Source organism: Pectinophora gossypiella, chromosome 21, assembly GCF_024362695.1.
Source record: "Pectinophora gossypiella chromosome 21, ilPecGoss1.1, whole genome shotgun sequence".
In the NCBI taxonomy this organism is placed as follows: domain Eukaryota; kingdom Metazoa; phylum Arthropoda; class Insecta; order Lepidoptera; family Gelechiidae; genus Pectinophora; species Pectinophora gossypiella.
In genome coordinates, this window is record NC_065424.1 from 11301475 (window position 1) to 11326040 (window position 24566).

At 41.1% G+C, this 24566-nt stretch overlaps 2 protein-coding genes across 2 annotated transcripts in view; both read right to left on the reverse strand.

Moving 5' to 3' along the window:
• Positions 1-24566, reverse strand: part of LOC126376623 (ethanolaminephosphotransferase 1-like) — a 147683-nt gene that overhangs the window by 23722 nt on the left and 99395 nt on the right. The window lies entirely within an intron of this gene.
• Positions 1-24566, reverse strand: part of LOC126376600 (tubulointerstitial nephritis antigen-like) — a 57799-nt gene that overhangs the window by 21316 nt on the left and 11917 nt on the right. Inside the window, exons 2-3 of the mRNA XM_050024093.1 lie at positions 12839-12984; positions 11965-12124 (exon numbers count right to left, since the gene is read on the reverse strand). Of these exons, the coding sequence (XP_049880050.1) occupies positions 11965-12124; positions 12839-12984 (306 nt within the window). The remainder of the gene's footprint in view (positions 1-11964; positions 12125-12838; positions 12985-24566) is intronic.

The following is a 24566-nucleotide window of genomic DNA, read 5'->3' on the forward strand; positions in this document are numbered from 1 at the left end:
GTTTCTTCCCGCTAATTCCCATTTCCGTGGGAATTTTGCAATATCCTGTTGCAACTAAGCTTTAAGTTAACTAAGGTACCTGCATGCCAAATTTCAAGCATCTAACTTAAGCGGTTTAGATATTTCATACAAAAGGATTTTCCCGCTAATTCCTGTTCCCGTGGGAATTCCGGGAATTCCTTTCTTAGTGCACCTCTGCGGTACCTTAGCTACGTCCCTTCCAAATTTCAAGTGCCTACGTTTAGCCGTTTAGGCTGTGCGTTGATATGTCAGTCAGTCAGTTTCTCCTTTTATATACTTATTTAGAATTTAGATTTAGATTAGATTATTGCAATAGTTGGTACAAAAAACAAATAAACTATACTTATTTAACAAATTTTTAATGGAGATAGTGTCTGATCAGTTTGCTCTTCAGAGCTCGCTGTGAATCAGATAATATATCTAGTTGAAGAGATTTCGCGTTCAAATCGTTATAGGATGCACAATCAATGCACATGCTCTGGATAAGGGTTGATGTAATCCTAAGTTAGTTCTACATCGTCTAGTCTTGTAGGCATTTACGTCTATTGCCATTGAAAACCAATGGCGTCATGGCTTTATTGATAGCACATGTCCATATTAACGTCGATTACACCAATGACGGCTATTCAGATCAAATGGCATTCATTAAATGCATCGTGTCACTGGAAAACTATGTCTTTAGACGCCAAAGTCAGGGTCGTAATGGGCTAGGAACCTGCCCTGGACTGAACCTGTCAGGTTAGGTAAGCGGTTCCCGTGAAAAACTGGATAATGAGAGATGAGGTTCACAAAGAAGCCTGTTCTTCTTCTATCGTGTGGGTTGTGAGGTGGATTACTAACCCCATCAACCCTGGTGTCACGGTTATTATTGAGCCGCCACAGGCCTCTGACATGATTCATGTAATGACTACGTACTTACAGCAGTAAGTAGTACCCGGGACCAACGGCTTAACGTGCCTTCTGAAGCACGGATCATCTTATTTTTGGACAATCAAGTGATCAGCCTGTAATGTCCCAACCAAACTAGGGATAACAAAAGTGATTTTTGTGATTTGTCCTCACTGGGATTCGAACCCGGGACCTCCGGATCGTATGCACTATACGCTTAACCACTGGACCGAATAAAAAAGGATGATGAATAATGCCTTTATAAAGTGACTTATTGTAGATTTTTGGAGTGCTAAGGGCTCCCACAAGAAAGTAGCTGGGCCCTGGAAATCTATTTATTCAGTTTCACAGCGGACCCCTAGCGGCCTCCGTAGTCCAGTGGTTGAGCGTTGGGCTCACGACCTGGACACCCCGGGTTCGAATCCCGGTGGGGACATATCACAAAATCACTTTGTAATCCCTAATTGGTTAGGATTACAGGCTGATCACTGATTGTTCGAAAGTAAGATGATCCGTGCTTGGGAAGGCACGTTAACCCGTTGGTATCGGTTACTACTTACTGATGCAAGTTGGTAGTCGCCACATGAGCCATGTCAGGGGCCTTTGGCTACACTGTGTTGCTGTGTGTTGTGTTGTGTGTGTTGTGTTTCCCAGAAGCGAATAAGGCGATTCTCAATAGAACTCGTGCGGTAAATATATTTTATTGTATTGCAATCAATGAAATTTTGTTTTACACCTATAGTCCGGGGTGTACCAAAGAGAAGACATCATTTATATTCTCGGCGGTACGCGTTAAAAGGCTACGTGATGACGTCAATGACATTGGACGTGGTCACGTGGTCAGCTGACGATCATTTGTTGATCAGCTGATCAGTAATGACGGCTGGCGGTCTTAAAAGCGGTGTCTTTGTTGTTGCTGCTTTGAATTGTAATGAAATACGGTATACGGTACATTATTGGTTTTTATTAGTGTCGGGTTCTGTTTAAAACTGTTTTGTGCTTTTAGAATGAAAGGACGAAACGTTTATTATACAGAATAACGGGTTCTTCATTATCATCATCAGCCCATTAACGTCCCCACTGCTGGGGCACGGGCCTTCCCTATGGATGGATAGGGAGATCGGGCCTTAAACCATCACGCGGGCCCAGTGCGGATTGATGGTTATTAACGACTGCTAATGCAGCCGGGACCAACGGCTTAACGTGCCTTCCGAAGCACGGAGGAGCTCGAGATGAAAACTTCTTTTTTTTTTGTGGTCACCCGTCCTATGACCGGCCTTTGCGAAAGTTGCTTAACTGCAGCAATCGCAGACCGAGCGCGTTTACCGCTGCGCCACCGTGCTCCTCAATACGGGTTCGGGTTCTTACCGCGTTATAGGGATATGAGACTCCCGATAGTTCGACACTGTTGCAAGTTGTTATAACCACCCATACAATCAATGCATCTTTGCCAACGCAGTAGCAGCTTATTGATTCCCTTCTTAAAATAATCAGCTGAACTGGAGGCAACAAATATTCAAAGGCATTTTGAATATCTTATCTTAGATACCTACTTAAATGAGACCTTGTAATCACGCATCTTTCAAGATCACTGTCATTATCTACGAAGTCAATGTCCGTTTATAAATACATATTGCACAGAAATTCGCGAGATGGCACGCGTCCAAACGTGACAAGGTTCGGTGATTGACAGATAATCAGTGTCAATTGCCATGCGTTTTGTTCAAATCAAGGTCAATTTGTTGCTTATGTACAATAAAAAAAACATTGGATACGTTCAGTTGCTTTAACATAACGTAAGCTCACGCCTATATCCCATTTGGGGTAGTCAGAGGTACATCCATCGCAAGATAGAGAAAGTACCTAACCTACCTTTCTGAGGAGCTCGGTGGCGCAGCGGTTAACGCGCTCGGTCTGCGATTGTTGAAGTAAAGCAACTTTCGTTCATAGGATGGGTGACCACAAAAAAAAAAATTTCATCTCGAGCTCCTCCGTGCTTCGGAAGGCACGTTAAGCCGTTGGTCCCGGCAGCATTAGCAGTCGTTAATAACCATCAATCCGCACTGGGCCCGCGTGATGGTTTAAGGCCCGATCTCCCTATCCATCCATAGGGAAGGCCCGTGCCCCAGCAGTGGGAACGTTAATGGGCTGATGATGATGATGATGATCCCCGTCTATAATGGTCGAGCCAACTGTGTTAGTGAACTTTCCTTTTCGGCGGACAACAAAATGACAGGACCTATACCTAACCACGCCCCGGACACTTCACATAAAAAGCCTCGTTTGACATAGACGTTATCGTACACGCGCATCTGTGTAACGGATGCCCTTACGATTGAAGACTAAAGTAAGACCGAGAGGGGGTGAGGTAAACCTAGCTCAGCCGCTGGTGGGGAGCGGAGAGTTGCCGTTCTATACGTAGTATTATTCCCTATTCCATGGGCTATTTATGTTATGTAATGGACATTTCAAATGTTCCCTTCATCGATAATGTGACGGTTGACGTAATTCGTATTGTATTTCAGGGTTAGTAAAACGCGGGTTATTATTAGCACTGAACCAAACCCAGCCCCAGGTGTGAAGATACCAGCTGACACTGGCCGAATGCCACTCTATGACCGAATGTCTATTGAAAACATGTGCACAATACCTGAATAGGGCTGCCAACCGTCCGGATATGTCAGGATTTGTTTTTTATTTCCACGGGTTCATACATAATTGATAACACTAGGATTCAGCCCAGTTGGTAGAACGCTTGCCTCTCACTTTGAAGTCACAGGTTCGAATCCAGCACAGGCAATGATTATGATGATTGTCGAATTCACGTTTGGATCATCAATGATTCTTACGTGCTCAACGAAACTGCATTTCACATTCTCGTGAAATGCAGTTTCGGAGGTATCTAAATAAAAAATAAATAAAAAAAATGCATTTATTTCAGGCAGGTACCTATATTGCAAGATATAATTATGTTACTTTAAAATTAAAAGTTATTACAATGAAAAAAAAATTTAAATAATAATGAAATAAAGTTAAAAATTATTAAAATCAAAACTTAAAATTAAAATCATATTTATTAAAATGAATCTCTTCTTGGTCTTCCCCTTCCTCTCTTTCCACAAGGAAGAATTAAAAACATCGTAGAAGGGAAGCTACAAAGCTTCCCTTCGTAATAAATTCGTCATGTCTTTAAGTGTCCAATCATTTCGTCTCTTCTGTCCTCAATAACTCTCAATATTTGCCTCTTTTCCCTTACTCTTACTAGCACTTCCTCATTAGTAACTCTTTCAATCCAACTTATTCTTACCTAGCAAATGCCTATTAACTCTGAGAACTCCAGCCAGAGAAAACAATAAACATAAAAAGTAGCCTTATTCCAAAACAGTAATCTCTTCCAGGCGTCTGTCTAACTGTAGGCAATTTATTAGACAAACAATACTTATTAAACTGTTAGATTAGACGGCTAACTAGCGGGTCAGTCACGAATCACGATTGAACTGAGCTTAGAGTTTAACTTTCTTAATAATATCACGAATCTTCACAGAGCCGGAATTTCAATAATTGCGCCCCAAAGATAATAAGTAATTAAAAAATAATAATGATTTATTATTATTTAGGTTCATTTCACGACTTTACAGCGCAGAAGCGCCAATGCGCCGTGAAACTTTCAATATAAACAATTATATAATTGAACATAATGAAACTTAGGTGTACATAAATAGCCTATATACGTCCCACTGCTGGGCACAGGCCTCCCCTCAATCAACCAGAGGGGGTATAGAGCATACTCCACCACGCTGCTCCACTGCGAGTTGGTGGAGGTGTTTTACGGCAATATTGCTTTCTTAGATGAATTGCTTCGATGTGGCCATTTTATCCCCCCAGGTAAGCTTATCTAAAGAGATTTCTTCCAGTTGACCTACGTAACGTTATCTTCTGATTGCTTGTAGGTACCTCTGTCCATCTCATTACGGACTATGGCGTGGTGTTGTGTGGTAAAATTTAGCGCCCTTTCCATAATAAGCGACTCTAGGACACGAGCGTAGTCCTAACTGGAACCACGAGTCGACTTTCGCGGTGAAAGTTATCATAGGTTACGAGGGTAAACTTGCAACTTTGATATATCAGCCTGTTCCTGTTAGGCAGGCGTTTACACATACCACAGAATAGAAGGAGGTTGTAAAGGCCAGGTGTTTCATACACGCACGCCGGTAACACCTAACGGTGTGGGCAGAGCTACAAGTAATCAGAATACAACTAGCAGCCACCCTTAATACAAAGTTCAGTGTGTATAGTCTATTATTTATTAGTATAATTTCTTTAGATTATGCCGAGCAGGAGAATGAAACGCCATCAAATCGACAACAATCCACCAGTTGGAGACTTCTCCTGCAGAGTGTGCGGTAGAGTTTGCCGCTCTAGGATTGGCTTGCACAGCCATGAAAGAAAGTGCATTTCTTCGAGGCAATGACGTCATAAATCGTCTGAAACAGACGTATAATGCCAATGATGATGATGATGGTTAGGTAAATTTTTAGTAAATATGTATTATATTATATTGAGTATTTTATGGTATTTAAGACCAGGTATACTCAATCGTGAAGGTGGTGAAGGTCGCGGGAAGCCGCTGGATGCGGGCAGCGCAGGACCGATCGTCGTGGAGATCCTTGGGGGAGGCCTATGCCCAGCAGTGGGCGTCGTACGGCTGATGATGATGATACTCAATCCTATGACAAGCCGCCATTGCTAGCCCATTGATGACGTAAGTGTTACCACTGTGTTACCATTAAATTGGTATCTCTAATATTCAAAGAACGCGAATTTTATTATTGAAAATTAAATGAATTATTGACTAATGTATTACTAATATTTGTCACGTATACAAATATCATTAAAACTATACGTAAATGTTTTTCTAAAAGTTCAAAATTTCCTTGCTAGTAATAAAATAAATGGAGGAGCTCGGTGGCGCAGCGGTAAACGCGCTCGGTCTGCGATTGTTGAAGTTAAGCAACTTCGGCAAAGGCCGGTCATAGGATGGGTGATCACAAAAAAAAAATAGTTTTCATCTCGAGCTCCTCCGTGCTTCGGAAGGCACGTTAAGCCGTTGGTCCCGGCTGCATTAGCAGTCGTTAATAACCATCAATCCGCACTGGGCCCGCGTGATGGTTTAAGGCCCGATCTCCCTATCAATCCATAGGGAAGGCCCGTGCCCCAGCAGTGGGGACGTTAATGGGCTGATGATGATGATGAATAAAATAAATAACATTGGTCGTGAGTAATTTATTTTTGACGAAATGGCAACACAGGGTAGGATGACCAGGTTTTCTTAAGCGCATTTTGCATTCAAAACTATCCGTTTTACTTACATTGTTAATGTTTTTTTATATATGTGACAAGTAATAGTAATTAAATGCATTAGTCAGTAATTCACTTAATTTTCAATAATAAAATTTACGTCCTTGGAATGTTGGAGATGCCAATTTAATGGTAACGCAGTGGTAATACTTACGTCATCAAAGGGCTAGCAATGGCGGCTTGTCATAGGACTGAGCATACCATGCGTGTATGTACATATTACATTGTCTTCTAATAACCTTATAAATGACTCATCGTTCAGACATTTCATTATCACTTTGTCTTGCATCAACGGTAATTAACGGTAGGCTACGCTTGACAGTTCTGATGTCAGATATATACATGCATCTATAAACAACATGAACACTAAAATATATTGTACACAGACAAAAACAAACATTACTTAACCTTAAAAAGGAAAAACGATTTTTAAAGAACAAAATCATTGTGGAGGAAGCAAGAGAAGTGTGTCAGGATCGAATCAAATGGAATTCTATAGTCTCTGCTTACCCCGGTGGGAAATAGGCGTGAGTTTATGTATGTATCTATATGTACAAAAACATTGCACAATAAAAAAATAACGGTCTACTCAGACAGGGCATGTCAGATCGTCTCAGGCGCAAAGATTAGGGTAGTTTCCAAATAGTCAAATCAGTTACTTTTTACTAAACGTCAAAACACGAAATTACTATGGAATTTGTATGAAAAAGCGCACAGTGACGTCATAGAAAAACGTGATAAAATGTCGGGCTAATTATTACGTTTTTCTTGATTAAAATTCATAAATACTTAAGTTAAATAAAAAAGAAAATATTTTTCGTTAGATCTGTCTTTATTTAGTTATCAGAATTTCATAATTTGTCAAGAACCTAGTCTCGCTCTCTATTTAAGAGCTGCGCTCTTGTCGGTGGAGTAACCGCCATTCCTCTCTTCTTCCCGCCAAAACCTTCACCTCCCGATACGACACGACCTGCACCTTCTCTTTTATTTGAAGAACCTAGTACACGACCCAATTACCTAAATTCATAACTGAAACGAGGGATATTTATGTTCCTCAAAAACAATATGGCGCTGTAATGATTTTCCTTTGTTTAACTGCATCTTTTATCTTCGTTTTTGGGTATATATGATGACCCTTGTTATTACACCCAGGTACAATAAGTACATCTTCCACCCATTATTACATACATACATAAACAGCCTATATACGTCCCACTGCTGGGCACAGGCCTCCCCTCAATCGACCGGAGGGGGTATGGAGCATACTCCACCACGCTGCTCCAATGCGGGTTGGTGGAGGTGTTTTTACGGCTAAAACCCGCGACCAACGGCTTAACGTGCCCTCCGAAGCACGGAATCATCTTACTTATTCGGACAATCAGGTGATTCAAGCCTGAAAAGTTCTTACCAAACAAAGGACAGTCTCACAAAGTGATTTCGACAATGTCCCCATCGGGAATCGAACCCGGACCTCCAGATCGTGAGCCTAACGCTCTAACCACTAGACCACGGAGGCTGTTACCCATTATTATTCTGATCAAAATAAAGTGAAGCCATATAGGTAGCAACATAATTCTATACGCATCCGATTATTTTATTACCGACTTCAAAAAAGGAGGAGGTTCTCAATTCAACCGTATATTTTTTTTTTTTTTTTATGTTTGTTCGGGCATATCTTCGTCGTATATGAACCGATTTTGATAATTCTTTTTTTGTTTGAAAGGAGATATACCCAAGGGGGTCCCATGTCAAGGAAGTCAGGATCTGATGATGGAAGACCAGAGAAATCGAGGGGAATTTTCAAAAATCGTAGGAGCGACTAGTGCGTTTGTAAGTCATATTGATCGGATCGATTTTTAGACTTCGGGAAAACTTCCCGACCTTCGAAAACTGGTCAGCATCAGGGAGATACCCTATGGCCTGGCAAAACTATACAACCTGGAGCAATTTTTCTTTCACGAAACGTATTTAAATCTTGATCAAATTCAATCGCCGGTGCAAAAAAACAAAATGGCGAAAAAAAAAGATGGCCGCCATACAAAATTTTGTCGATTTTGGAAGAAGCCCGTTTGGGTAAAAATAATGTATGGGGCGCTTACTCAAAACGTCATGTAGAGTACGGAAATACTTTCTGGTCACCAAAAACTGCTCCGCATCAGAGAGATACTCTACGGCCTGGCAAAACTATCGCACGTGAACCAATATTTCTTTCAGAGCACTTATTTAAATCTTGGTCAAATTCCATAGCGCGTAAAAAAAAAAACAAAATGGCGGAAAAACAAGATGGCCGCCATACACAATTTTGTTTTTTCAGAAAATGTCTCGGGATATAAAATATATATCGGGGTTGTGATCGGATCGTCATGTTAAGTATGGAAATACTTCCCGATTTTCGAAAACTGCTCCGCATCAGGGTGACACCCTACGGCCTGGCGAAACTATCACACCTGAACCAATTTTTCTTTCACGAAACCTATTTAAATCTTGGTCGAATTTAATGGCCGGTGAAAAAAATACAAAATGGCGAAAAAACAAGATGGCCGCCATACAAAATTTTGTTTTTCCAGAAAATGTCTTGGGGGTAAAAATGATGTATAGGGGTGTGATCGGAACGTCATCTTTGAAAACTGCTCCCAATCAGGGAGACATCCTACGGCTTGGCAAACCTATTGCACCTGGATTTTGTTTGTTTCCACGACACCCATTTAAATCTTGGTCAAATTCTGTCGCCGGTGAAAAAAAACAAAATGGCGGAAAAACAAGATGGCCGCCATACGAAGAGGGACAGTTTCGAATAAACAGGACACGCGAGCTGCTTTAGCAGCGAGCGAACCACGCGAAATCTACTGTATCTATATGTATGCGTGAGTGTGTATGATAGCAGCTTCCACTGACAACCACATGTGTGTATGTACACATACACATGTGTGTGTGTGTGCGTGTGTGTGCGCGCGCGTGTTTGTGTGTGTGTGTGTGTGTGTGTGTGTGCGTGTGTCTGTGTGTGTGCGTGTGTACGTGCGCGTGTGCTCGTGTGCGTTAGCGCGTGTGTGAGTGTGTGTGTGTAAACATGTTCATCAATAATAATTGTGATCACTACTAATAATATATTATATTATTATATATGAATATAAATCAGAAAATCTGTCTGTCTGCATCCTTGCTCGGTCTAACCATCACTTAAAATCGTAAAATAAAATAAAATTTTTAACAAAAAAAAACCGACTTCAAACGCAAAACTAAAAAGCAATAAATAAATTTACTTCGCACAAAGTAATTAGTACGTATTTTCAATTAGTTAATTAATTTATAATTCTGAAGTCGGTGCCAAGTAAATGCTACAACAACCCTACTACAATATCAAATTACTATGTACACACAATATTGTTTAATACCTATATCAAAGCAATTACAAAACAATGTCAAACAAAAAATTACAAAACAATCAGTATTGAAAAATATATGAATCGGTACTTCGTTGTAGCATTTCCTTGGCACCGGCTTCAGAATTATAAATTAATTAACTAATTGAAAATACGTACTAATTACTTTGTGCGAAGTAAATTTATTTATTGCTTTTTAGTTTTGCGTTTGAAGTCGGTTTTTTTTTTGTTAAAAATTTTATTTTTATAATATCTCTTCCATTACATTATATTTTTGAAAAATTATGAACCCCCGAGCTAGAACACTACCATTAAGGCTCTAGCTAGAACATCACCGATTGAGAAATTGGTCGGTGTACTGCGGAACGGAAGGCGATTGGGGCAACCACCGTTCTACACGCCCTATTCATGGAGTAACGGCGATTACTCCACCGACAAGAGCGCAGCTCTTAAATAAAGAGAGAGAGATGTACCCCCGAGCAATGAGAAAATAGGTAATTATCACGTTAAATCTGGACAGCGCCATCTATACTTTTTAGGCAACGTAACCTTGAAAGTCCCTCATCAAGTACTTGGTTTGGCTGTAGGAATGGTGTTCGTTAGGTACTAAATACATATAGGTGCTAATTCCTGTAAATACCATCTAATTTTATTTTAAGTTATATCTGTCATTTTCTTATCCGCCGAAAAGGAAAGGGACGGGTAATCGACAAGCATAAAATTTATGGAACACACGTCAATTTTAAGCACAAATCTAAACCAACGGTCTAAAAATTTTACATCCGTCAATAACCCGACACAGTTAAGTAGACAGCACGTCAAACGGATTGCATACCAGCGACGTACCTTTTGATTCGCCCGGGTTATTCATTCATTTACTCATTCTTCCTAAAATTAAGAACTGTGAATCATCCGTCCCTTTCCTTTTCGACGGATATGAAAATGACGGATATAACTTAAAATAAAATTAGGCGGTGTCTGCAGGAATCGGGGCCATAACTTTGCTAAAACTAATATCTTTCGAGTAAAGTGTTTAAAAATAGTTTATCTTTATTTGTATTGCATTCCTGTCGCATGTCGACTGCTGTAAGTATAACTATAGTACACCCCAGACACTTCATACAAGCAAGCGCGTTTTACACAGACACTACACATGGACATTATCATACACGCGCATCTATGTGTGTGACGTTTGGCGCCATACGATTCAAGTCTAAACCTAGCGGAGAGTTGCCGTTCTATACATAGTATTATTCCTTAATCTATGGCTACAGTAAGATATTACAGGTACATCAGTGATTTTGTTATAAATACTGTGATTTACCTATCGTAGTTGGCAACGGGAGTAATGTGCAAGAGTATTGTGCATCTACTAAAATAAATATTCATCCATCACTCAAGATTGAGTATTCTCATCTTGCGCACGTCAATGCGCGCAATTTTAGAAATTCTCAAAGTCGTACTGTTTTCAGCACAGAAAAAAAACAGTCTTTTCCAGACATTTACAGTAGAAAAAAAACTGGCCAAGCGCGAGTCGGACTCGCGCACAAAGGGTTCCGTACCATTTACTAATTCTTTCAGTTCCTTATAAGACACGACGTTCGCCTTCTCTTTAATCTGTTCCATGTGAGCTCTTCTTGGTCTTCCCATTGCGGAACTATAGAATGAACCCTGCCGCCTGTGCACCGGGAACAGGCGTACACGCAGGGAAGCAAGGTCCTCGTAGTTTAGGACATACTCTAGATGCTCTTAGAATCATCACTAATTAAAGAGACACGCTCTTGTCGGTGTAGCATTCTCCATTGTTGTCTATCAAAGACCAATTCAAAAGAAAATAAATAAATTCCTTTACCTCCTTATAAGACACGACGTTCGCCTTCTCTTTAATCTGTTCCATGTAAGCTCTTTTTGGTCTTCCCCTTCCTCTCTTTCTTGTAGCTTCCCTTCTATGATGTCTTTAATAAATTCGTCGTGTCTTATTAAATGTCCAATCATCTTGCCTCTTCTGTCCTCAATAACTCTCAATATTTGCTTCTTTTCTCTTACTATTACTAGCACTTCCTCATAAGTAACCCATTCTGTCCAACTTATTCTTTCCATCTTCCTCCAACACCACATTTCAAAAGGAGACATAGGGATTAAAAAGGCCACATCAAAGCAATTCATCTAGAAAAGCAATATTGCTATTCGACATTTGTTTGCTTTTGCAGTTACTTTTTATATGAAAATTGCAATTTTGGTATTTTAGAGGAATTCCTTCGATGTGGCCTTTTCAACCCTGCTGAAGCTTAAAAAAGAAGTAATTGCGGCCACTTACCACTTGTTGCATTTGTTCATCTTCTTCTGCCCTAGTATGCAGACACCGCGCTCAGCAGGCGAAGGGGGTAGCAAGCCCAGGCACACCTCCTCGTAGTCCGGGCAGCAGTCGTCCACCACCCTGGTCTTGTTGCAGAACTCATCACAGTAGCACAGAGTGTCTGGAAAACAGACACAAAATAAACAGTCATGAGCAATATAATGTACCCACTTTAGGACTCTGTCGCACTAACATATTTGACATTTAGTGAGACTTACAGTTCAATTTGTCAAAAAAGTTAATGTGACATGGTACCAAAGTGTATACATGTATATTAATGCTCGTGACCGTACTGAAGGGACACTCAAACCGTGGTAGCCCAGTTGGCAGAACGCTTGCATCTCACTTTGAGGTCGCAGGTTCGTTTCCAGCATAGGCTTAAACCAATGATTGTCGAATTTGTTTTCCAATTCATGTTTGGATCATAAATGATTATCACGTGCTCAGCGGTGAAGGAAACATCGTGAGGAAACCCACATTCCCGAGAAATGCATTTTCGGAGATATGTGACCTAACCTATATTGGGCTGGTTTTCCCTTCGCGGGTTGGAAGGTCAGACAAGTAGTTGCTTCTGTAAACGGATCTGTCAAACCTTCAGGTTAGGTAGGCGGACCCTGTGAAAAACGGGATATTGCTAGGGAGATGATTGAAGGTGTACTCAGCTCCGCACCGATACGACCTTGACGCTGGATTTGCACATAAACTCACGTCTGTGGGTGGACTTGGATAGAGCAGTGATATGGTGTTCTCGGGAATATTCCTATTCCTTTGTTAACAAACGTTGTTTAGGAAGAAAATGAATTATGAGTTTATTATTTCACACTTAAGACCTTACCAAGTATTTTATGTGAGCAGCTGTCCTGCCTGTTAGTACAGCAGCCTCCACGAGTGCCGCCCAAGCCGCAGTACGGTCCCGGTGGAAGATCAGGCCCGTGGTAAGCCGCCACTTGGCTTAAAACAGCGAAGAGTAGGACTACTCGCCTGAGGAGAGAAATTGGCTTGGATTAGTCACATTTGGTAACCTAGTGGCACCTCCCGGGTTCTTCTCCAAAAAACCTCGTTTTACACAGTCACTACACATTGACGTTGTCGTAGGTTCAGTCATGAGCAATATAATGTACTTACTTACCCACTTTATGACTCTGTCGCACTAACATATTTGACATTTAGTGAGACTTACAGTTCAATTTGTCAAAAAAGTTAATGTGACATGGTATCAAAGTGTTATACATATTAATGCTCGTGACCGTTCAACTGTGTTAGTGACGTCTGACGCTAATATGATTAAAGACTAAAGTAAGACCGAGGGGGTGAGGTAAACCTAGCTCAGCCGCTGGTGGGGAGCGAAGAGTTGCCGTTCTATACGTAACATAAACAGCCTATATACGTCCCACTGCTGGGGCACGGGCCTTCCCTATGGATGGATAGAGAGTGGGGTAATGGGCTGATGATGATGAGACAAGAATGGAGAATGCTACACCGACAAGAGCGTTGCTCTTAAATGGATGGTGATGGGACACGTATACCAAGAGTGGCTGCAAATTGTACTCCTTCCGTCCTATCTGCTCCGATAAGGTTTATAAGCGTGCATAATGATACCACGTCGTACCTTCACCTGTATTAGCTCGTTATAGCGTTTAGTTTTTACTACAATGACCCATTTACAACAAATGTCGATAACGTACTGTAAACTTATTTGATTGTAGGTACAATACTACACTATAGTATCGATTTTGTACCAACATTCGTACATAAACTCACGCCTATTTCCCACCGGAGTAAGCAGAGACTAAAGAATTCCATTTGCTTGGATCCTGACACACTTCTCTTGCTTCCTCCACATTCATCAATCGTGTCATACCCGCCAGTTCAGAGTATTAACCAATGAGAATTAAGTAAGTAGTATTTAAACCAATGCCTGCACAAAAGGGGTGGGCAGAGCCACAAGTAATCAGAGATATACATTGTTCTAAAATAGACATCATCACGGAACAGAAGAAAGAGGTTGGAAGGCCCAAGTGATGCGCGAAACGCGCGCCATACAAGTATAAGCAAATAGTCCATACTTCAACTTTGCTCTCCACTTGTCCGTGGTTCCGCGAGTTCCGCGAAAATATACTAAAAGGTTACGTTTTGTAACCTGCAGGGCTTTAAGTCAAATATCAACTATCATGCGAAGAGATCCCTCCTTATCATAAGAAAGCTAAGAACCTTAGTATATATACTATATACTAAGTACTATACTTCGATATACTAAGTTATATACTTAGTATATATGTCGCAGGGATATGATAAAAACGGGAATTTGATCAATTCCCTAAGGGATTTGATCAAATCACGGAAGATGTTAAAATAACAACACGATTTTATCTTTTCCCTAAACAAATCTAGTGAATTGAACAAATCCCTAAATTAGTTCAGTGAAATGACAAAAATAATTTGGCTTTGGTATTTTAAAGGTGGCAGGGTGGGAGCGGCCGCTCATATATATATATATATATATATATATATGAGCGGCCACTTCACATTCCCTCAATCAGCGCTTGTCGCTATCGTCCCACTAGGGTCGATTAATTCTTTCAAATATTTTCCTTCTCAGACGACGCTCTGAGCCGAGGTTCGCGCCCAACAGGGCACCCTCAGGCCTGTTGTCTTAAACGTTGTACCGGGTGAGAGCCTTCAGCGCTCCCCATATATCCGGCCAAGTAGTTAATGCCATCTGCGGCAAATCAACAATAAGTCACGTCAAAAAAAAGGCCGCTTCACACGCCGACGTGAGTTACAAGCGACGCGGACTCGTGTAATTTAGTGCTGCTGACATATCTCCCTTGCTTCTATGGTCTGTGTGGACCACCTTGCAAACAGTAGGTAGGTATCTTCTTCTTCTATAGTGTGGGTCGTGAGGTGAATTACCAACCCCATCAACCCTGGTGTCAGGGTTATCATTGACCCGCCAAAGGCCCCTGACATGGCTCATGTAACGACTACTTACTTACATCAGTAACTAGTAACCGGGACCAACGGCTTAACGTGCCTTCCGAAGCACGGATCATCTTACTTTTTGGACAATCAGGTGATCAGCATGTAATGTTCTAACCAAATAAGGGATCACAAAGCGATTTTTGTGATATGTCGTCCCCACCGGAATTCGAACCCGGGACCTCCGTATCGTGAGCCCAACGCTTAACCACTGGACGGAGGTATACAAAGCAATCACTGTGGTAGAGTGTACCTTTATGCAAGATTTACGAGATTCTTGAAGCCATTTTTGATTTATCGCCAACATTAGAGGGTTTTAGAAGGCCTAGGCTATTTCAAACGCGGATTTAGACCAACACGTTTATAATTTGAACCTTGTTTTTGGAAGGCTTAGACGTACATACTGCGATCAGATTCAGAATGTTTCCAAGAAAGGTCAAGTCAAGAGTATTCTAAACCGGCGAGAATGCATTAAGACTTTAATAAGAGTGGAAGAAACGAAAATGGTGTGTCAGAATAGTAGTACTTAATTGGAATTTCGTGGTTACTGCCTATCCCAACGGGAAATAGGCGTGATCGTAAGTATGTACCTATGTATGTATAGCCCATAAGCATAATACGTTTCCAATCTTCCTTCTAGAAGATTCTGTGATGTCCTGAAATGACGATTAACATAAACATAACATAATAAACAGCCTATATACCTACGTCCCACTGCTGGGCACAAGCCTCCCCTCAATCAACCGGATGGGGTATGGAGCATACTCCTCCACACTGCTGTACTGCGGGTTGGTAGAGATGTTTTTTATGGCTTAACGTGCCCTCGGAAGCACGGAAACATCTCACTTTTTTGGACAATCAGGTGATTCGATGTCCTAACCAGACAAAAGGCAGTTTCACGAAGTGATTTCGACAGTTTCCCCAAACGGAAATCGAACCCAGACCAGACCGTGAGCCCACGCTTTAACCACTAGACCACGGAGGCTGCATATGATGAGTAACATGACTATGTAATATGTTTGTCCAAAAATGATTTGCGATCCATTAATTGGTTTCCAGACGATAGGATCATCGGCGCCTGATTCAGTTTATAGCTGCTAATTATTGAATGAGGTACTTATTAATTATTTTGACACTATCGACCTGACCATTAATGCAGAATACCATGGTATAAGAAGACCAGGTATGCTCAAAAGTAACAGCAAACATTTCAAGGTTATAATTATTGCGTATGGCAGACAAAAATAAAATATCCTGCGTGGATCATATATCCAGCTGAAGCTCCCATAACCAAGTCTCTGCCGCATCCGTCACACAATGCAGCTCGGCTATACCACCTGGGAACCGGTGTAGAGGGTACTCGTTCACTATTTGAGATATGGTTTAATCCGGGTGACCACATTCACAGTATGGCGACTCCTTTAAGCCCTCCTCCTCCTCCTCCTCCTCTCCTCCCTCCTCCTCCTCCTCCTCCTCCTTTTCCTCTTCCTCCTGCTCCTTTTTTATTTTTTTTATTTATGTAGGTTAGTAAGTAGGTATTTCAAGTTTAGCCTAGCTGACGTCATCCCACCCTGCCTTGCCATTTCGTAAAAAATAAATTACCCACGACCAATGTTTTTATATTATTTACTTTGCAAGGAGATTTTGAACTTTTAGTAAAATATAACTTACAGTTTTAATGATTTTTATATATGTGACAAGTAATAGTAATTAAGTAGTACAACGGACGGACAAGCTTATTGCTAACGTACCAATCTCTTCCAGGCGACCTTCAAATAGCTAGAAATTGACCGTGTAAGCCCTTATAAGACCATAGATTAGTAATATAGGTTTTTAGGTAGACGTACTGTCTTTGTCTACTGTTTTTCCTTCGTTTTTCTTCGGAACACACAAGTCGACTCTTACGCAACTTTGTTTTTATCTAAAATCATAAAAAAATAATGCTAATCTACAGTGCTTTCTCTTAAATTTTGTACCGGGGGAGAGCCCTCAGCGCTACCCATTTGTCTGGCCAAGTAGTTAATGCCATCTGCCGCAAATCTACAATAAATCATCTCTCATCACATCATACAATATATGAGATCCAGATTCGTCAGCATATTGGTGTTATTTCGACGAACCAATCGCTGGTCCACGGTCTACTTCGCCACAGATATTTGAAATGATACAGACATGTTTAGTTATATGTCCATCGTCCATCTGTGCGTTCAGTACCTATCCAAAACATTTACTTTTTTTACTTTAACCTTACTTTGTAACGGACGGGACAATATTTACATATGGCAACACTGTTTGAAGCTGTATCAAATTCGGATTTTAAAATTCGACCTCCGTTCTCGAATTCCCTAAAACAAAACAATGTTGCGTCAACAGTAAATCATTCGAATTTACGACGTTATTAAAATGTTTTATTTTACAAACTTACATATGCCGTCCCCAAAACAATTTTTAAGACAATATGTTAAGGAATCCAAGTAAAATAATTGTATGAATAACTTTGTTAAAGTTTCGAAAATTCCTTCACAACTTTAAATTTGCAGTTTGGAATATTTTATCAAGGGTAATTAAATTGGTTGTTTAGATTTGTAACTGCAAATGTAACTTTGTATTAGATTTCGGGAAGAAAACTCAATGCCTTTTGTTTCGTAAAAAAAATAACTTAGAAATATGTAACTACTTACAATACTTTTTAGGCACCTCTAAGTATTACATTATTTCTTATTCTATGGTATTACGACAGATAATAATTCTATTTCTATCGTGTGGGTTGTAAGGTGGATTATCAACCTCATCAACCCTGATGTCGGGGTTACTATTGAGCCGCCAAATGCACCCGACATGACTTATATAACGACTACATACTTACATCACTAAGTAGTAACCGGGACCAACAGCTTAACGTGTCTTCCGATGCAGGGATCATCTTACTTACGGACAATCGGATGATCAAACTGTGATATCTTAACCAAACTAGTGATCTCCGTGATATAACCGCATTGGGCTTTAAACCCGGGATCTCCCTCCATGAGCCCGAACTGCCTCTATTGTCTAGTGGCCCAAACCAACTCTATATTTCTAATTCGGTGCGCAGACGCACGCACCTTCGATGACGTCACGCACTTCACATGTATGTGATAATTTGACACATGATGTAGCGTTTACAATGTTTGATCAGCTACTTGAGTGAAGGTTGTGCTAAGCCTCGTGCGCACGTGGAATAGATCGCATGAACCGCAAAATAACTATAGTATTACGATATGAGGATTTATGCCCGATTAATGGCATAATAACGGCCTCTGTGGTCCAGTGAATGAGCGTTGGGGATATATCACACAAATCACTTTGTGATCCCTAGTTTTGTTGGGACATTACTGATCACCTGATTGTCCGAAAGTAAGACGATCCGTGCTTCGGAAGGCACGTTAAGCCGTTGGTCCCGGTTACTACTTACTGATGTATTACGTAGTCGTTACAATGAGCCATGTCAGGGGCCTTTGGCAGCTCAATAGTAACCCTGACACCAGGGTTGATGGGGTTGATAATCCACCTTATAAACTACACGATAGAAGTGGAGCCATGTCAGGTGCCTAAGGCTGCACAATAGTAAGCCTGATGGGTTTCTGAGATTGGTCATCTATGTTACGATGAATTTATTAATTTGTAATTTAGATAATTAGGTACTGGACAGTACAGGTCAAATATTGTGTAGACCAGGTACATTATTTGTATGAATGTATTGAAGTAACAATTTTATTTTAATTTTTAATATTGTAATGTGACTAATTTTGATCTCGACGTGTCATCATCATCATCAACAGCCTATATACGTCCCACTGCTGGGCACAGGGCTCCCCTCAATCAACCGGAGGGGGCATGGAGCATACTCCACCACGCTGCTCCAATGCGGGTTGGTGGAGGTGTTTTTACGGCTAATAGCCGGGACCAATGGCTTAACGTGCCCTCCGAAGCACGGAATCATCCTACTTTTCGGACAATCAGGTGATTCAAGCCTGAATGTTCGTGCGTCACCTAACAGGGTCCACATAATACCAGCGTCGTGGTTCACGCCGCCTCGTAATAATTCGTATTACATCTCGACGTGTAATACGAATTATTACCAATAAATTATATGAATACTAACACCCTGTGTAATTCCTGCCTAATTGCTCGCCATCTTGATACATTCACACAAACAAATTCCTCAGGCCACATCTTGAATGGCAGCCATACAAAACTGGATCAAAACAAAAATACACTTTTATTCACAAGGCTATAAATAATCATGATGGATGGTCTCGACTTCAATCGATCGATTTAGACGATAAATCGATACCTACGGATCCAGTAAATGCATTTGATCGCAACACTTATATTAATCACTATTATGCATTATGCAGGAAGTTTTAGGGTTGTCAATAGTAAAAAAATATCTTTTTCAAAAAAAAGTCCAGACATAACGCCCTGTAACACTAGTTGATTGATACCGATTGGTACAGAGAAATAAACATAACAAAACATAACTTAACATCACGCCTATATCCCCGAAGAGGTAGGCAGAGCTGTATAGTGTTACTCGCCAGCTATATACATAGCTATAGGACTTAAACAAGTCCTATGTAACAAGAGGCGACCCTATTGCCATTAACCGGACACAAATCCTGTAAACTATGTGATATCAATTATCTATGGCCAGAGAAATTAGAAAGTAATAAAAAATCTAAAAAAAACGTTGACAGCCCTATAAAGCGCCACTTAAGAAGAAAGTCGTAGCAATGTCGACTTTATTTCCATGAATTAAGTTGCCGGATAGTACCTGCAGTAATTGCTACTGGCCAATAGATCATAGATAAAAGCTGAAAGATACGAGTGTAATGGAGTTGGTAAAACCCAGGGCACACAGAGGTGATGTAGCGAGAGTCCCAGGCATTTGTAATTAATTCATAAACTACCTATATACGTCCCACTGCTGGGCACAGGCCTCCTCTCAATCAACCGGAGGGGTATGGAGCATACTCCACCACGCTCCACTGCGGGTTGGTGGAGGTGTTTTTACGGCTAATAGCCGGGACCAACGGCTTAACGTGCCCTCCGAAGCGCGGAATAATCTTACTTTTTCGGACAATCAGGTGATGAAGCCTGAAAAGTCCTTACCAAACAAAGGACAGTCTCACAAAATGATTTCGACAATGTCCCCATCGGGAATCGAACCCGGACCTCCAGATCGTGAGCCTAACGCTCTAACCAGAAAACCACGGAGGCTGTCTGTTACCTTAACTGCTGAACCGATTTGGATTTGGAAATGGGGAATCCCAATCAGCAAAAACCACTTACGCAAACATATAATACTATAGATGTTGCTGAGGGACTAAAAAGGCTATTCATCAAAAAAGCAATATTGGACTTTGACATTTGCTTGCGCATATAAATGTAAGTGCGCAATGTCAACAAACGTCAAATAGTTTTTTTTTTTTTTAGATGAATTAGAATCAATGTGGTTTTTGCCCCCCGTTCACTGTGTGCTGTTGGACTGAAATTATTGAATAGATGATAATACATACATAACCATCTTATATACGTCCCACTGCTGGGCACAGGCCTCCCCTCAATCAATCGGAGGATGGTAATACTCACTACGCATAGAACGGTAACCATCCGCCCCGCACCAATTCGTACCGGGCGCCGACCTCACCCTCTCTGGGTCTTACTTTAGTCTTAAATGGCCGTAAGCCCCGCTAAGGAGTATGAGGAGCAGATGAACTGTGTCTTGCTCGCACTTACACGGCACACAGTGAAAATGAGATTACTATTTCAAGCGTCCAGCCGGGCTTGCATGACAATCGCGCCAAACGGCTATTGGTAGAAGGCCTCGATATAATTCGCGACGCGCGCGACGCGGTTCTCGTGCTAAGCCTACAGGGTGTGTTAAAACCTCTGTATCGTGAACTCGATGAACTAGGTATATTTTTTGTGTTTATTTGAAATGACTCGTTGCAGATGCTGCAAATGGAATTCACTACTTGACCGGTCAAATGGGAAGCGTTGGCTCTCACCCGGAACAAAATTTTACAATAAAATACCAGAAATTATTTTAAATTTGTCAGAAAATAAATTTAAAGCTCATGTGAAGCTTACTTTATATAGAAAAGCTTATTATAAGATTAATGATTACCTAAATGATAAAAATGTCTGGTATTGAATGTGCTTCTCTAGTCATTAAATTGTAAGTAATGTATTGATTTAAAAGTCATTTCTTCTCCTCAGCCATAACACCTTGTGAAATGACGTAGATTCAAAAAATGTTAAATTGACCTTCAACAAGTTTATCTATGATAATTACGTTGAATAAATGGTTCTGATTCTGAATTGAAGACAACAGACCTGAGGGTGCCCGGTTAAACTAGGTATGAAATGAACTTTCTAAGGCAGGTAGGTAGACTGATGTAACCTAAATATTTCACTGTAAATGCTCTCAACAAAATATTTCTTTCATTGTATGTCTTCATCGCGATGTACTATTGAACAAAACACTTGTGCAAACAAAACGTTGAACAATAATAATGTTGTCCTCGTAGTAGCGACAATCCATACTAATATTATAAATGCGAAAGACCTCCGTGGTCCAGTGGTTGAGCGTTGGGCTCACGATCCGGAGGTCCTGGGTTCGATTCCCTGTGGGGACATATCACAAAAACTACTTTGTGGTCCCTAGTTTAGTTAAGACATTACTGATCACCTGATTGTCTGAAAGGAATACGATCCGAGCTTCGGAAGGCACGTTAAGCCGTTGGTCCCGGTTACTACTTACTGATGTAAGTACCTACGTAGTCGTTATAAGAGTCATGTCAGGGGCCTTTGGCAGCTCAATAGTAACCCTGACACCAGGGTTGATGAGGTTGGTAATTAACCACACAACCCACACGAGAGAAGAAGAATGCGAAAGTAACTCTGTCTGTTTGTTACCGTTTAATGTTCAAACCACTAAACCGATTTAGATAAAATTTGGTATGGAGATAGTCTAAACTCTAAGACAGGACATAGGATAGTTTTAATCCGGAAAATAAAAAAGTTTTCATCTCGAGCTCTTCCGTGCTTCGGAAGGCACGTTAAGCCGTTGGTCCCGGCTGCATTAGCAGTCGTTAATAACCGTCAATCCGCACTGGGCCCGCGTGATGGTTTAAGGTCCGATCTCCCTATCCATCCATAGGGAAGGCCCGTGCCCCAGCAGTGGGGACGTTAATGGGCTGATGATGATGATAACGTTTTATAGGGTATACACAAAACTTCCTCCACGGGTCCGAGACTAAATATTTACATAATAAAAAATCGTCGCTAACTCCCCGAGATAAGCAATGTTGACACAGGGAACTGAACACCTCCAACCAACACAATATATCTGACCTTGGCATACCGTAGACTTTATTACAAGCAACCATTGCACGGTAAAAATATTGTCTTAGATACATACTACAAAAGATCACGCCTATTTCCCGTTGGGGTAGGCAAAGACTACGGAAGGAATTCCATAGGTGGAAACCCATTTGTACTGTTGCTAAAAGTTTGTATTAAAACACATAATAACGGGTTCTTACCGCGTTAAACTTAAAACAATGTTTATATATTTGTATGTTTTGTCTGTGTTAACGACTGCGTAAATCTGATCGTATTTAAAAAATAAATCATGCGACAGTGGCGCTATCTCACACGGCTTTTCGCGAAAGGCGCGATGGAGAAAAAAATAATTACAATAAGGGAGTTTAACGGAGATTATTGTGATAACGTGAGTACTAGCACAAAATAAGAAATAATCCATACATACATACATAAACTCACGCCCGTAATCCCTAATAGGGTCGGCAGAACCACAAATAATCAAAGACAACTTGCAGCCACTGTTGATACTATGTCGTAAGCTGGATATGATGAACCTTATGGTGATAAGGGATCAGCCTATCGCCCATAACATTAGTCCATCATGTTAGAGGAATCCCTCTGTCGGTTTTTACGACATGCCCGGGAAGACAAGCAGCTGAACGTGTTCTGTTTTTATAAATAAGGAATAATACAACGTATAGAACGGCAACTCTCCGCTCCCCACCAGCGTTTGAGCTAGGTTTACCTCACCCCCCGTCGGACATAGTTCAGACTTGAATCGTATGGCGTTCGACACGCATTCGCGCGTGTACGATAACGTCAATGTGTAGTGTCTGACCCCGATACCGACCCCGCCGGCGTGGTCGACGATTTCCCTCATTCAGCGCTTATCGCTATCGACCCACTAGGGTCGATTAATTCTTTCAAATATTTTTCCTCTCAGACGACGCCCTGAGCCGAGGTTCGCGCCCAACTGGGCACCCTCAGGCCTGTTGTCTTAAACGTTGTACCGGGTGAGAGCCTTCAGCGCTCCCCATTTGTCCGGCCAATTAGTTAATGCCATCTGCGGCAAATCTACAATAAGTCACGTCAAAAAAAAAAAAAAATGTGTCTGTGTAAAACGAGGTTGTTTGTATGAAGTCCGGGGTGTACATTGACATTGGATTTACTTTGCATTGGCAAGTGGCCAAATTCACCTGTGGTGCCAAAGAGTATTGAATGAAATGGACGTATTGATTTGTTAAAAAAAAACAGTCTAAAAGGATTTCTGGACATCCTCCAGCGACACATTTCCGTGTAATAGTATTAAATGTGTTTTTTTTAAAGAATAAATGAAACTCCATGAGTCTGACACTGAGACTCTTGGCCACAAAACAAGGTCCCGTATTCGGTTCCCGGTGTCCTTTGTCAATTTAACCTTCTCAAACCCAGATTTCCCATCACTTTATTTATTACCCAGATTTTAATATTGGGAAGATTAATAGTAACAATAAATTGTATTTAACTACTATAATAATTTGGTCATAGGACGGGTGACCACAAAAAAAAGTTTTCATCTCGAGCTCCTCCGTGCTTCGGAAGGCACGTTAAGCCGTTGGTCCCGGCTGCATTAGCAGTCGTTAATAACCATCAATCCGCACTGGGCCCGCGTGGTCGTTTAAGGCCCGATCTCCTTATCCATCCATAGGGAAGGCCCGTGCCCCAGTAGTGGGGACGTTAATGGGCTGATGATGATGATGATGACTATAATAATTATAGCCAATTTTATTAATCATGCATGGCAGGCGTGCGTGTATGAAACGATTGATGAATGTGGAAGCAAGGGAAGTGTGTCAGGATCGAAGAAAATGGAATTCCATAGTCTGCTTACCCCGGTGGGAAATAGGCGTGAGTTTGTGTATGTATGTATGTAATAATTATAGCCGAACGAAAGAAGAACCTTTGACCCTCACTATAAGGTCCCAGGTTCGAATCCAGCACGGACCTAAACTATGATTTTCGAAATCGTTTTTCGAATTCAAATTATGATTATAAATGATTACCTATCACGTGCTCAGCGATTACTTTGTGAGGGAAAACCACATACTCGAGAAATGCGTTTCGAAGGTATGTGACGTAACCTGTATTGGGCTGGTTTTCCCTTCGTGGGTTGGAAGATCAGACAGGCAGTCGCTTCTGAAAAAACCGGACCTGTCAAATCTTCAGGTTAGGTA